The following is a 14,174-nucleotide window of genomic DNA, read 5'->3' as shown; positions in this document are numbered from 1 at the left end:
GTTAGATGTAGGATCACTTTTGAGGTTGAGGCCAGCTCTCTATGTTCTCTTTTTCTTCTTGCAGTAGTCCCCAGAAACTCAGCGTGATTTCCTTTTCTCTCAATGGCTGTCAGCATCTATCTAATGAAATTGTAGTCTCCAAAAGACTGACTTTAGGATCAGATACAATTTTCACCAGTGTTTTTTGTCTACCTTGCTGCTTCTGAAAATATACATGTAAGCCTTTAAAAATGAGAAGTTTATTAACTTATAATTAAGTAGACGTAGATGCATATGTGTTACATTAGGTGAAAAAGAAAAACTGCCAGGGAGTTATAAGATGAAAAACTCAGAGCTCACACCAAGCTGGGAGATGTTTGAATGCCAACTAGTTAAAGTGGAAAGATCTTGAACATGTGGGGCATTGAGCAGAAACTCAGAAAAGTCATACTTTCATGGGAGATCCAAACTGGAACTAGACTAAAGGCTCATGTATACCAACTTTAAGAAAGCTTAAAAATAATCCCTGAGAGACTCAGGATGATTTCTGAGTAACCTCATTTTGTCTGCCAAATAAAATGGAACATTCCTTAAAGGAAGAAAACAAAATTGAGGCAGGAAATTGCCTGAGGCTGGAGAAAGAATGACAGGAGAAAGGAGTGATGAAAAATTCCTCAGAGGGCTGGGCTTGGTGGCTCACGCCTGTAATCCTGGCACTTTGGGAGGCCAAGGCAGATGGGTCATCTGAGGTCAGGCATTTGAGGCCAGCCTGGCCAACATGGTGAAACCCCAACTCTACTAAAAATACAAAAATTAGCCGGGTATGGTGGCAGGTGCCTGTAATCCCAGCTACTTGGGAAGCTGAGGCAGGAAAATTGCTTGAACCCGAGAGGTGGAGGTTGCAGTGAGCTGAGATTGTACCACTGTGCTCCAGCCTAAGCAACAGAATGAGACTTCATCTCAAAAAAAAAGAAAACAAGAAAAAAGAAAAAAAGAAAAATTCCTCAGAGCTCATACAGGGCTGGGAAGAATGCGTGTTTCAACAATGGTGGATCTTTTAATATAGTACATGGATCATTGAGTAGAGTCTTCAGCAAGATATTGCCAAAGTAGGGTTAGGGTTAGGTTATGGAGATGGGAATAGACTGAAGACTACTCTGGACTTGCCTTAACAGAGTTTAAGAGCAACATTTGAAAGAATCAAACTGATTTCAAGTAACTTAACTGCATCCAAAGGGAGACAACCCCTCACAATAAAAATAAAAACTACAATAAAATCCAGCACCGAAAGTGTAACATTCACAGTGATTATCATCTAATAAAAAATTACCAGGCATGCCAAAAAAAAAAAGGAAAAGGCATTCCACAGTCAGGAGAATCTTTAGTCGATGGTAACAGACTCAGAATGACAGATGACAGCATTAGTAAATGATATGATTTGGCTCTGTGTCCCAACCCAAATCTCATGTTGAATTATAACCCCCAGTATTGGGGGAGGGACCTGGTAGGAGGTGATTGGATTATGGTGAACACCCATATGGATATGAATATGGAGTATTCTCCATGGATATGGAGAACACCCCTTGCTGTTCTCATGATAGTGAGTGAGTTCTTACGAGATCTGGTTGTCTAAAAGTGTGTAGCACTTCCCCCTTTTCTCTCTGTCTCTCCTGCTCCACCATGGTAAGATGTGCTTGCTTCCCTTTGCCTTCTTTTATGACTGTAAGTTTCCTGAGGTCTCCTAGCCATGCTTCCAGTTAAGCCTGTGGAACTGAGTCATTTAAACCTCTTTTCTTCCTAAATTACCCAGTCTCAGGTAGTTCTTTATAGCAGTGTGAAAATGGACAAATACAGCAGACAAGCTACTATAAATATCATTCAAGTAGTAGACGGAAGCATAATGAAGAAATAAATGGAAGGTATAAAAATGACCCAGATAGAACTTTTAGAGATGAAAAGTACAATATCTAAAGTAATAATATACACTGAATACGATTAAGAGATTAGATACTGGAGAAGAAAATATTAATGAACTAGAAGACATAGCTATATAAGTTATCCAACGTCAAGTACAAAGAAAAAAGCAATTAAGAAAAGAGTATACATTTTGCGTTTCATTATCAAGCAGTCTAATATATATGTAAGTGGCTTCTCAGAAGAAGGGAGGGTAATAGAAAAATATTTGAAGAAATACTTTTCCCCAAATTTGATGAAAACTATAAACTCGCAGATCCAAGTACCTTAACCAACCCTAAGGAGAAGAAACGTGAAAACAAAACAATGACATGTCCTAATTAAATTGAAGAGAAAAATCTTAAAACTTGATAGTAAATGACACATGCATTCAGAGAAACAAAAGAATGAGAGTACACTTTTCATCAGAAAATATGAAGGCAAAAAGGCAATGGAGCAATATCTTTAAAGTATCTTTCAAAAATGAAGGTGAAGTAAAGACTTTTCAGTCAAACAAATGCTGAGAGAATTCATTACTAACAGATCTTCACTATAAAAAATGTTCAAGGAAGTTTTTCAGGCAGAAAGAAAATGGTACTAGATGGAAATTTGGATCTCTAGAAAGAAAGAACACAAGACATGGAAAATATGGGGATAAATATATAGACTTTAAAAATTTTTAAACACTAAAGGTAACTGTTTAAGGCAAACTATGGCAATGATATTTCATGTAAAATTATAATGTATAATACTAGCAAAAAAATAAAGGAGGAGGAAAATAGAAGTTTACTTTTGTAATTCTTAGACTGTTTGTGAAATGACACAATGGTATTTGACAATAGACTGTGATGAAGTAAATTAAACTTGAGTTATCTCTAAAACCTAACAAACAGAATTAGAGCTAATACAGTAGCACTAACTATTGTATAGTGGAGAGTAAATGGAATAAATATTACTCATTTAATTCTAAAGAAAACAGGAAAAGAGGAAAGAAGGAACAAAGATAATATATTTAAATCATATCATATTGATATTTGCATTAATTACAGAAGGTCTAAATTTCAGTCAAAAGGCAGAGATTGTCAGATTAGCTAGAAAAGAAGATGCAACTATAAGCTGTCTACATGAACCCACCTTAAATACTAAGACTCAGATAAATTAAAAGTATAAAAGGATAGAAATAGATATACTATGCAGACATTAATCTGAGGAAAGCTGGAGTAGCTATGTTAATAATAGACAAGAAGATTTCAGAGCAAAGAATTTACAGAGGTAAAGAGAGACAATTCGTAATCATAAAGGAGTCAAGACATCAAGAGTACCTAACATTCTTTAATGTTTATGCCAGACCTTCAAAGTACATGAAGCAAAAATGGATGCAATTGAAAGGAGAAATAACTGCACATTTGTTGTTCAGGATTTCAGCTGGTAGAACAAGTAAACAGAATCAGTAGGGATATAGAGGACATGACAATCGATATAGAACACTTTACCTAGGAACAGCAGAATACTGTATATTCTTTTCAAGTGCACATGGAAAATTTACCAAGTAGAATATATTCTAGGTCACAAAACAAGTTTCAATAAATTGAAAAGTATTCAAAGTATGGAAGGGTATGCAAAGTATGTCTTACAGTAGAATTAAATTATAAATTAATAGCAGAAAGATACCCAGAGAATCTCACAATATTGGAATACTAAGTGAGACAGTTCTGAATAACCCATGAATAAAAGAAGAAATGAGTGAATAAATTAGAAAGTACTTTGAACTAAATGAAAATGAAAACACAGCATATCAAAATGCATGGGTAGTGCTTAGAGAGAATTAAGGCAATAAATTCTTGCATTAGAAAAGAAGAAACATCTCAAGGCAATGATCTAAGCTTCTACCTTAAGAAAACAGAAAAAATGAGCAAACTAAATCCAAAATAAGCAGAAAGAAAGAAGTAATAAAGATAAGAGAAGAAACAATGATATAAGAGCAGATAAATAATAGAGAAAATCAACAGAACCAAAAGCTGGCTCTTAAAAAAGATCAATAAAATTGATAAGCCTCTGGGTGGAATTATCAGGATAAAAAAGAAGACACAAATTATCAAATCAGGAATGATAGTAGGGGCATCACTACGGATTGAAAGGCATTAAAAGGATAAATAGAGTTTTTCAGCAGTATGAATTATTTAGACTTCCAAGGCCTTTACCCTGAATAAATTGCCTTCCCACATTTCTTACATTTCCAGGTGTAAGCTTTCTGTAAGGGAATATTACAAATAGGTCCTAGGGTAACTTGGTGACACCATGCTTTCATAACCTTCCACCTGGCTGACATCAGCTCATTAATCAACAGTCTTTAGACATGATCATTTGACAACATGTTCTGTTAAGGCTGCTGATTTAGCTCTCTGTTTGTAAACTGTGGTCTGGCTGGGCTGGTGAGGGACTCAAGCCTGAGCAGCCACCATCACTACACTTGAGGAGTTCCTTGAGAGATTCAACTGTTTCTTTTGGCTGCTAGGGTCATGCTACATTCCACTTACATTTCTGCCTTTCCATCCCATGCTTTGGCAGATCATCAGGCTTTCACCCCTAATCTCATCTACCTTCTGCCCACCTCATCCTACCCTCTAGTAGTCTTCTCTGGGAATGGTGTCCTTGGGTGCTGTGACGTTTAGAAACTGAGTGGTCCTATTCATGGTAGCCAAACTTCTTACCTACTCTTCAGGACTTGAAAGGTTATCAGAGACCTGAGAGAGTACTTTTTGTCTCTCTGAGGACTGTACCATTATTCCCTCAGGCTTCTCCCCACACCCTCAGGCAAACGAGAGATTTCTGGGGCTCAGTGGAACTCAGAGAAGTCACTGTCCGTTTTTTCCTTTTCTCAGACTTTCAGGAAATTTACCAGTCAAGTGATTGCCTTAGGAGGTTAGGTGAGGGGATAACTTTATGGAAACTAGGCTTCCTTTAAATTCACTCGTTATGAGCATATACTTACCTGCCAGACACTGGTCTCAGCTCTTACAACATATTAGTGAATAACACAGATGAAAATTCGTGGCACTCACATTTTGGACAGGGGCTTGTTCAGTTGGCTTTCTGTACTGTATATAGACTCTGTGTGTGCATGTGCTGCAGGTTTGTGTGTGTGGTGTTGGGGGCATCATGGTGTTGCACTGCCAGTTGTGCTGAAATGGTTTCTCTCACCCAGTCTTAAAGAAGAAGGGATTGGCCCCTAGAAACCTGCTGCCCTTCTAGATGAGTCAAAGCAAGTGCCCTCTTGATTTTCTCAGTGAGACCCTGCCAGCTCACTACTTTATGGTACCTCTCTGGCTCTGGTCAGCTGGAAGGCAGATAGTCTTTGGAGGCAGGGAAGCAAGGTGACAATCATGCTGCCCCTGGAGGCAGGAAGTCTTGTTTCAACTACTGGCTTCTTGGTCCAGCTGAATGACAGTGGGCAAGTTATCTGAGCTGCAAATATTACCTCAAAGGATTAGTGGAATGAACAAGTAAAATAATCAACTTTAGCTTATCATAGTGCCTGGCACTTAGTAAGTCCTCTATGAACAGACGTTAGCTATGTTCATCGATATCTTCAACATTATCATTATTTGTATATTTCAGACAGAAGGGTAGCAGGGGATGTAGGTAGGTATTACATATGTACCAATATGTAATATATGTAATCATTTCAAGGTAACGTTGTTTTATTTCCCTTGGTAATTCCTCAAAATATTTTATATGCTCTCCCCTCAAAAGTTACTCCCTTTATGTATTGTTAATTCTGTTGATATGAGGGCCTATTTTCTCTTTTTCTGTCTTCTGAGTTTAGTTTTTCAGATATAATTCTTTTATTTCATTTCTACATATTAATATTCTACCAGCCATTCAAGCCCATTTTTTCTAGGCTTTATTAATGTAGCTACTTGGAAAAAAGATGATAACATTTTAGAAATAAGACTAGTTGTGTTGCCGGTAATGTGGGGAGCACACTCTGTTTTTGAGACAGGATCTCACTCTGTTGCCCAGGCTGGAGTGCAGTGGTGCAGTCAGCAGTCATAGCTCACTGCAGCTTCGAACTCCTGAGCTTAAGCACTCCTCCGATCTCAGCCTCTCAAGTAGCTGGGACTACAGGTGTGTGCCCATGTACAAATTTTTTTGTAGAGATGGGATCTCATTATGTTGCCCAGGCTAGGAGCAAACTTTTAATAAAAGGACTTGTGTACTCTGAAATTGAATCTTACGATTTTGTCCTCCTGTTTTTGTTGTGATATCCTCAATGATTTCTATAGAACACACAATAATAGTAATAATAACCTACAGAAGCCACCCTCATGTACAATTTTATTTTTCTTTTAAAGAGATAAGGAAGGGAAAAAAGTAGTTTCCTTTTTTCTTATTTAGAAAAAATTAAATTATACTATATTTTTCTAGTATTCTGTTAGAAATTTACTTTATTAAACCTTGATAACTGCAGCTATAAACCTAAAATATTCTTCTTATACCGATAGACCAAACAAAAGGGCTAAAAACAAATCTATTATCTAATTTTAGATTATATGTAAGTTAGTGAGTCTCTTCAAAATAAAGAAAGGTAGTTTTAGGACAAAGAGATTTTTATATAGATTGAAAGTTATCTTCCCTGGAAGAAAGGTGAATCTGAGAATCTAGCCGCACTTCAAAAATGTGTGCAAATGTTTATTCAGAATCCCTTCTATTTTATTAGAAAACAGAAACAGTAATTTCACCAGTAGGAATTGCGTGTGCTCTCAATACAAGTAAGTTTGCCACTCCTTCAATTATTGTCCACTGCAGACATTTTGGACTCAAGGTAAGAATCCAAATGAGAAATAAGAAATATCCAGTCCCTGATGATTCATTTAAGTCCTGTTCAACTAGATGAAAGCTTCCACCAGAAGGAAGAGTTGCTGTTCCTCCTGGCTGGCTTTGTGTTTCTTTCAGTGCTCTAAAGAACTTTGTATTTGGGCGGCTGTGTTCTGTTGTGTCAGGCTGCTGGACAGGAGTTGATGCTCACGGCGCCGCTGACCAGGGCTGCTTTACTGAAGCTCACTGGGTGTCCGTCAATCACAAAGTGGCGTATGCAGCCTGTGAAGGGTTTGCTGGGGGCCAAGCGTGGTGTCAGTAGAGATTCTGAAAAGAGCAAGAAATAAAAACAAAGATTGCAATTAAGGTATTCCAAGCCCAAATATTACTTCCTGGTAAAAGTATACATATTTGCTCATATCATCGACATGATTTACATTTCAAAAATGGAATATAGTTATAATTGACTCATTTCTCAGGGGTTGTTTGTGAAGTTCTATGAACATGTGGTAATTTTAATATTTTGCCATGTTTTCCATGATCAGATTTCTGTGTATTGTAGCTGTCTTTCAAGGCTGAAATTTACCACTTACATGTAAAGCCTCAGCAGTGAATTTTCATGATCTACCCATTTTTTTAAAGTTAATTTCACCTGGGCCTCACTTATAATGTGTGCTTTGCTAAAAAGGAGGAAAGAAATTTTAGCTTCTATACTATTTTTGGACTGGTTAATATTTCTGTTTAATTCATTACCCTTCACCCTTAAGCCTCCACATTTTTGCTTGTTCATAAAATATAATGAGAAAATAATGAATTCACATAAACTAAAAGTTAATTTTTCTGAGCTCAGGGTTTAAGAACTATAAATAGGATAATGATAACTCGCTTAGTCTTTGTGTGGGCACAGGTGCCCTGTGGTATGCCAAGGGAACTTTCTTCTCTTATCTTAATTAGAAATCTAGAAGAAGCCTTATACTTATTAATTGTACAGACACAATTAAATGTGTTAGGATGATAGAAGCAATATAATTTAAAACAATTTAGAGAGCTTAGAAATATCATAAAATTAAAATCCATTTACCCACAGCTTATTATTATTTACCAACAGCTATGTGAGCAATAGCAGATAAAGGACGGAAAACACTTAGAAATCAGTAATTCAGGAAAGAACATAGAACAGCAAATGAAACATCAGCAAGTAGCTGTAATAAGTTTTCTAAGCAATGTAGGGAAGAATATGCAGAAACCGTGTACTGAAAACAAATCATGGAAATAGCATTTCATATTTAGAGTGATAATCATAAAAGGTTTAGATTTGGAAGGGGCCTGAGAGATCAATTCCCTTTATTGTCTCTAGATTAGTGTGACTATCCTTCAAGCCTGTTCAGTGTACTTCATCATCTGGGTAAGAAATGAGTGAACAGGAAAGCTTATGAGGGGTAAGTAATACCTCAAAGTAAGCGAAGTAATACTTCTGCTTACTTTGGATACCAGACTTAGAACGTGGGTTTTGATTCTGCCCAAGCTTACCATCCTTTGGCTTATGAGGGAAACCATCTGGAGGTAATAATTCATGTAGCAGTTAGTGGTCTGAATAGTTCGCCACACAATTAATTGTAGGTAGTGACAGTACAGTGCCCTAGGACCCTAAGTAATTGATTAATGAAATTAATGCATAATTTTAAGAGAGAATGTTTCCCGGGTTGAAGGCTTGACTATATACAAATAATGCAGGATTTTCAGTGGAGGAATGAATGGTTAGACCCGTGGGTGGGCTACATTAACAAAACATTATTATTATTATTATTATTATTATTTTGAGATGGAGTCTCACTCTGTTGCCCAGGCTGGTGTGCAGTGGTGCGATCTCTGCTCACTACAATCTCCACCTCCTGGGTTCAAGCAATTCTCCTGCCTCAGCCTCCTGAGTAGCTGAAAGGATTACAGGTGCTCACCACCACACTCAGCTATTTTTTATATCTTTAGTAGAGATGGGGTTTCACTATGTTGGCCAGGCTGGTCTCTAACTCCTGAGCTCAAGTGATCCACCCGCCTTGGCCTCCCAAAGTGCTGGGATTACAGGTGCGAGCCAATACGTCTGGCAGAAAAAAGGATTTAATTTTTAATTTTGATTTTAAAACTGTCACATACTAAAGTTGACTTTTTTGGCCTATAGTTCTATGAATTTTATGCATTAGCTTTTTATGGATAGAAATAATGAGTCACCAGAGTTCTGAGTGGTATTCTTGGAGAATTCAGTGGTTTTATTTAGGGGTTTTATTTAGGGGTTTTATTTAGCCTAATTTCTTTAGTTATCCTCTTAATGCCTGGTTTCTGATATGATTTTAGTGGAATTAATCTTGAACAGCTCAAAATGATATAATTAATTACATTTCATCTAAAATTATAATTGCTTTTGTTCTAGGCTGGCTGGCCTAATTCTTAGATGGAATTAAAAGCTGCAGTGGTGCAGCGGGCTAGTGGTTACGCCCTTCTGGCCTGCTAGCTCCTGCGCTGGCTCATTAGCTAAAGTTTGCTATTCATTCTATGTCTCAGGCAGGCTGAATTTGGCTTTAGGTACATCTTGCCTGTCCAGTCTGTGGGGCTTAGCAACTCTTGTAGTGAGGGATGATAGCAGTGTGTGAGGCTGGGATCAGACTGTGAAAACAAACAAACAAAAATCAAAGATAAATATCTGTTTGAAAGATGTAGTAAGTACATTGGGTACACAGTGAAGGACAAATACTCCAGCTTCCACAAGGGAGGGTCATGCTTGTTTTGTCCACCTCCCAAAGCCTAGCACATTGCTTAATAGAAAATCTATGCTATGTGTTGGATATAGTCATGTTCCCTGCCATCAAGGAATGTACTACTTAGTTTCAACAATATTCTGTACTAAGTGCTACAACAGTGGTATGCGTACACATCCTAGAGGGAAAGGGGCATGTATGTAAGTAAATGTCTGAGCTGAGTCCTAAAGGTCAATAGGAGTTAGACTGGGGAGGAATGGGAGAAGTTGTTTCTTAACAAAGGTACTAGGGGAGTAAAGGAAGAACATTTCCCAGAAATTGAGGCCCAGTTCCCTTATGCAAAGGCCTGGAGCAAAGAGACCATCACTAAACATTTAGGAACTGCAAGTCCCGGAAAGTGTGGGGAGATCCCAAAGGTAGGGACGAGGAGGAGACAGATGATCAAGAAGCTTGTGTGCTATGGTGAATTTAATCCTGGAGGACCTTGGGAACCTGTGAAACATTTTAAACTGTGTTGTGATTTCTGGAGGGAAGCAATGTGCAGAAATATGCACTGATGTGAGACTTTTTCATGCTGCACCTGCATGAAGTACAGTGCTGGCCTTTGACAGAATCCTTTCAAAGCTGAAGTCAGGAACAGGGAGAGGACTGGGGAATGGAGAGGGGAGTGAAATGGGGAGACAAAGGAGAAGAAGAGTTGCTTTGCGAGGGTCTCAAATATTTCTTTTCACACCGGGTTACCATTATTGTCAATACTGGTATTTGAAAAGTTCAGACAAAGAAGAGTGCTTAGTTGTTACTATTTTTGGAGTACCCAAGGTCAGATGCTTAATTTTATCTGTGCTTTCTTGCCCTCTTCTTTAAAGCATTGTCTGTCTTTATGGGTCAGTCTAAAAATAATCTATTAGAAGATTATTAAAATCCCCACCAAGCCAAGCACAGAAAGACAAATATCATGTGTCCTCACTCACATATATGAGCTTAAGAAGTAAATCTCATGGAGAGAGGTAGAGAGTAGTTGGTAGTTACTAGAGGTTGGGAAGGGAAGGGAAGGGGGAAGAAGGAGATGAAAAGAACTTGGTTACTGGGTACAAAAACACGGTAAGATAGAAGGAATAATTTCTAGTATTTCATAGTACAATAGGGAAATTATAGTTAAGATAATTTATTGTATATTTCAAAATAGCTAGAAGAGAAGGGTTGTAATGTTACCAACACAAAGAAAAGATAAATGTTTTAGGTGATGGATATTACAATTATCTTGATTTGATCATTACACGTTGTATACAGGTATCAAAATATCACATGTATCCCCAAAATATGTACAACTATGATAGGTCAATTAAAAACTCACCACCAAGTTCCCGCTGCAAAAGCTGGGTTATTTCCCTTTTAAATCCCACTCCCCAGCCATAGCATTCAGGTTTTCCAGGTTAGTGAAATGTGTAAAAACAAATGTATTCAATATGAGGACATGGTCCTTGCTTCAGAGGTTTAAAACAATTGGGGTGTTTATGTGTTGTCCATAAGTGTCTTGTCACAATCCTGGATTATACACCATTCTTGGCAGATGACAGCAGCAGTGACTGATGATGTTTACAGAATTGCCGCTGGGAACCTCTCTGAGGGAATGTCACTACCAATGGACGACAACTTATGGTCTGCAGCTGTTTTTGCAGTTCAGACTAATCATGGACAGAGAGAACTGTGCATTTTTTCCTACTGAGGAAGGGGAGCAATTAACAGCAAGCTTAATCCCCCAAAGTTCTCAGATCCTACTGTAGTGTTAGTCAATGAGTTTTCTTTGTGTTAGAGATGAAATAAGAGTATGTGTTTCACTGTGTGTCTGTGTGTGGAGGGCACTTAAAAGGGAAAGGAAAGAAAAAAATAAGCAAACATGGCAAGGGAGAGTAATAGCTACTGGGTGGAATGCTGGGGTCTAGTTCTTACGTGTCACTTTATTGTGCTTTTTCCACTTAAACGACACTGTATATAAAATCCTTTGAGTAACTAGGTACATCATGAAAACACATGGCTCAATAACAATTATGAGAACTCAGTTTTTTGGATTGGAAACTTTTCCTTTTTAAGCAACACTTACCTGGAACACCTCCAACAAACACAGGCTCCCTGTGATCAATTGGTTTTGGATTCAGGGGTCCAACCACGTGGTTCACTTCAGAGTCCACATCCAACTGAACCACATTAGAATCTCTAATAACTGAAATGCAGGGCAAAGACCGTAAGTGGGCAAAGATCATAAGTGGCACTAGAGTGATGAATTTTTACATGAGAAAGACTATTTATCACAGTAATTGCTTTTATTTATTCCAGAATAAAGCCCACACTTTCTTCTAGATTATTAAAATCATCAATGATGTCTAACAATGTCTAACCAAGAGATTACTGCAACATTTTCCTTAGAAAGGGAGAGTATTTAGAATATTCTTGTGCTACTTTGTTTTTGCTCTGTGAGTTATGCATTATTTAAGCAACTCCTCAACACAATTTTGCAGCACTCATATTTTGAAATCACATGTGGATTCAGTATGCACATAATGGTATAATAACATGATTTTCTTTTCTTGGATACTTTTAGACTGTCGTGTGTTACCTATCATATAAGTGATAGTCTAAGTTCTGCCAGGTCATAATCTTACAGTTGGGTGTGCAAGCTCCCCAGGGCAGTCAACTTTTCTCACCTGTAATTCTGTGCCATCTGCCATCACAGAGACTCTGCTTGGGTGTTACTGAGGTGGAAAAATCTCTGATGCCATTGTTGACTTTCACTATGACCTGCAAAATATACGGCACATTCTATGATTTAGTTTCTCCTCATTGTGATAAAATGGAATTTCTTAAATAATTTACCATAGTGGGGCAATACTTCAACAAATATTCAGACATGATTAACTTTGCAATTTGAACACAAGAGGTCACTATTTGGCAGGCTATAGAAATAGGTTCAGCTGGGGGTGCTCTTTGGGGAGAGAACAAAGTAACTTTATAGGGGAGAAAATAGGGAGAGAGGGACACTAAGAAATAGAAAAAATCCCTTCAGTTTCTAAAGATTGAGTGTGTTACACGAAGCAGGTTAAAGTATTGGTGAAGAACATGGACTTTGAAGCTAGACAGCCAGTCTCCTATTTAACTTACTCTCTGCCCCAGTTTTCTCGTTTGTAAATTAAAAGCAATACTGTTACCTACATCATGGAGATAATTGGGAGGATTAAATGAGTTCATCTAGGTAAAGCATTTAGAATAGTACCCAACAAATAGTAAGCACCAAGTAGGAATACGTTTAATTGTGATGGCTCAATATAATTTAATAGAATGTACTAGAACCCAAATAAAAATCTGTTATATTAAGTTAGCAGCATCAATGAAAATATACTTTTTTCTTAATATTTATTTGAATACTTCTATGAATATTCTTTAGTAATATCTTAGGATGAAAGTGGCATTTAATTATAACATAATTTCTTTATTTCTATCATTTGAGAATAATATATATAGTATATATACATATCTAGTATACGTATATATGATATCTGATAGACATATATTACAGATATTTAGAAAGATGTTTTAGTGTTTGTTGATTTTGATAGTTATGTTTGCTGATTCCATTTGGTGAAAAAAAGTGCTTCTCATTCTTTTGTTAAAACTCTTTATGTTGTTATTGGTGATTATTTTTTATATTATTTTGCCATATTTTCATAACTGTTTTGATCAAATCAACTTTCAACATAGGAAGCTGAATCCAAATATTGCCCACATTTACATTTCATGTTACAACTTTCCTATTTTTCTTTTTCAGTTAGGGAAGATTGATGAAATAATTCTGTGAAATAAATCTGCTTCAGATCTAGAATCCAAGGTCAGATGAGACAAATCATTAAACATTTTTCAGACACTACCTGTCCATTTTTCATGTGAACATTTAGGTACTCCCCATTGACACTGTGGCCGTGGACCAGGGTTCCGGAACTGCTTCTGGGACGGACTTCAAATGCAATTTCAAACTTCAATCCAATATTGAAAGATTCATCTGTGGAGATAAACACTATAAACTCCCAAGAACAGCAAGATCATATTTGTAACTATGGTGTGATTTTGTAATTATATATCTTTTTTATCTGTTTTTGAAAGTTTGATGCATTTTTTAACAGATAAGTAGAAAGTGGCTTTTCCATGTCAAACTCACTGGGGAAAGCTCTGTGGGGAACCAAGATAACTAACGCATCCATCCTGTTGTGGGGTGTGAGGCTGGCAACAGCACACAAAGTATGTGTTATGGGAGCTCAGGGGAGGAGAAATTAATTCCAAGTAGCAGCAGCACTGTTGAGTATTTCACAAGTGAGGAGGACAGGGCAATCTGGGCAGAGGAAGTAGACTGAACACAGGTACAGAGGCTGGAATGCTTGGAGAGCTCTGTGAAGGCCATTGTGGCTGGACTGCCTCTGCCAGGCGAGAAGGAGGCATGGTGAGTGGGAGCCACACTGGGAAGGGCTCTAGTGCTGAAGTATGGAAGTTAGGCTTTATTTTACAGTCACTCGGCAAGAGAGCTGTCTTGATTGGACCTGTATTTTAAAATAATTCTTAAACAAAAACCTAACTGGTGCCAGTGCTATACAGCATTTCAGAGGAGAAAGAGCAGAGAAAGTATTTAGG

General features: G+C 37.4%; 1 protein-coding gene across 2 annotated transcripts in view; it reads right to left on the bottom strand.

Moving 5' to 3' along the window:
- Positions 1-6,603: 6,603 nt before the first annotated feature.
- Positions 6,604-14,174, bottom strand: part of LAMA4 (laminin subunit alpha 4) — a 148,486-nt gene continuing 140,915 nt past the window's right edge. For both annotated transcript variants that reach the window (XM_021937958.2, XM_021937957.2), the window contains exons 36-39: positions 13,421-13,551; positions 12,203-12,296; positions 11,602-11,721; positions 6,604-7,077 (exon numbers count right to left, since the gene is read on the bottom strand). In XM_021937958.2, coding sequence (XP_021793650.1) covers positions 6,932-7,077; positions 11,602-11,721; positions 12,203-12,296; positions 13,421-13,551 — 491 coding nt within the window. In that variant the 3' untranslated portion in view covers positions 6,604-6,931. The remainder of the gene's footprint in view (positions 7,078-11,601; positions 11,722-12,202; positions 12,297-13,420; positions 13,552-14,174) is intronic.

This window comes from Papio anubis, chromosome 6, assembly GCF_008728515.1.
Source record: "Papio anubis isolate 15944 chromosome 6, Panubis1.0, whole genome shotgun sequence".
Classification (NCBI taxonomy): domain Eukaryota; kingdom Metazoa; phylum Chordata; class Mammalia; order Primates; family Cercopithecidae; genus Papio; species Papio anubis.
This window is presented reverse-complemented; position numbering and strand designations above follow the sequence as displayed.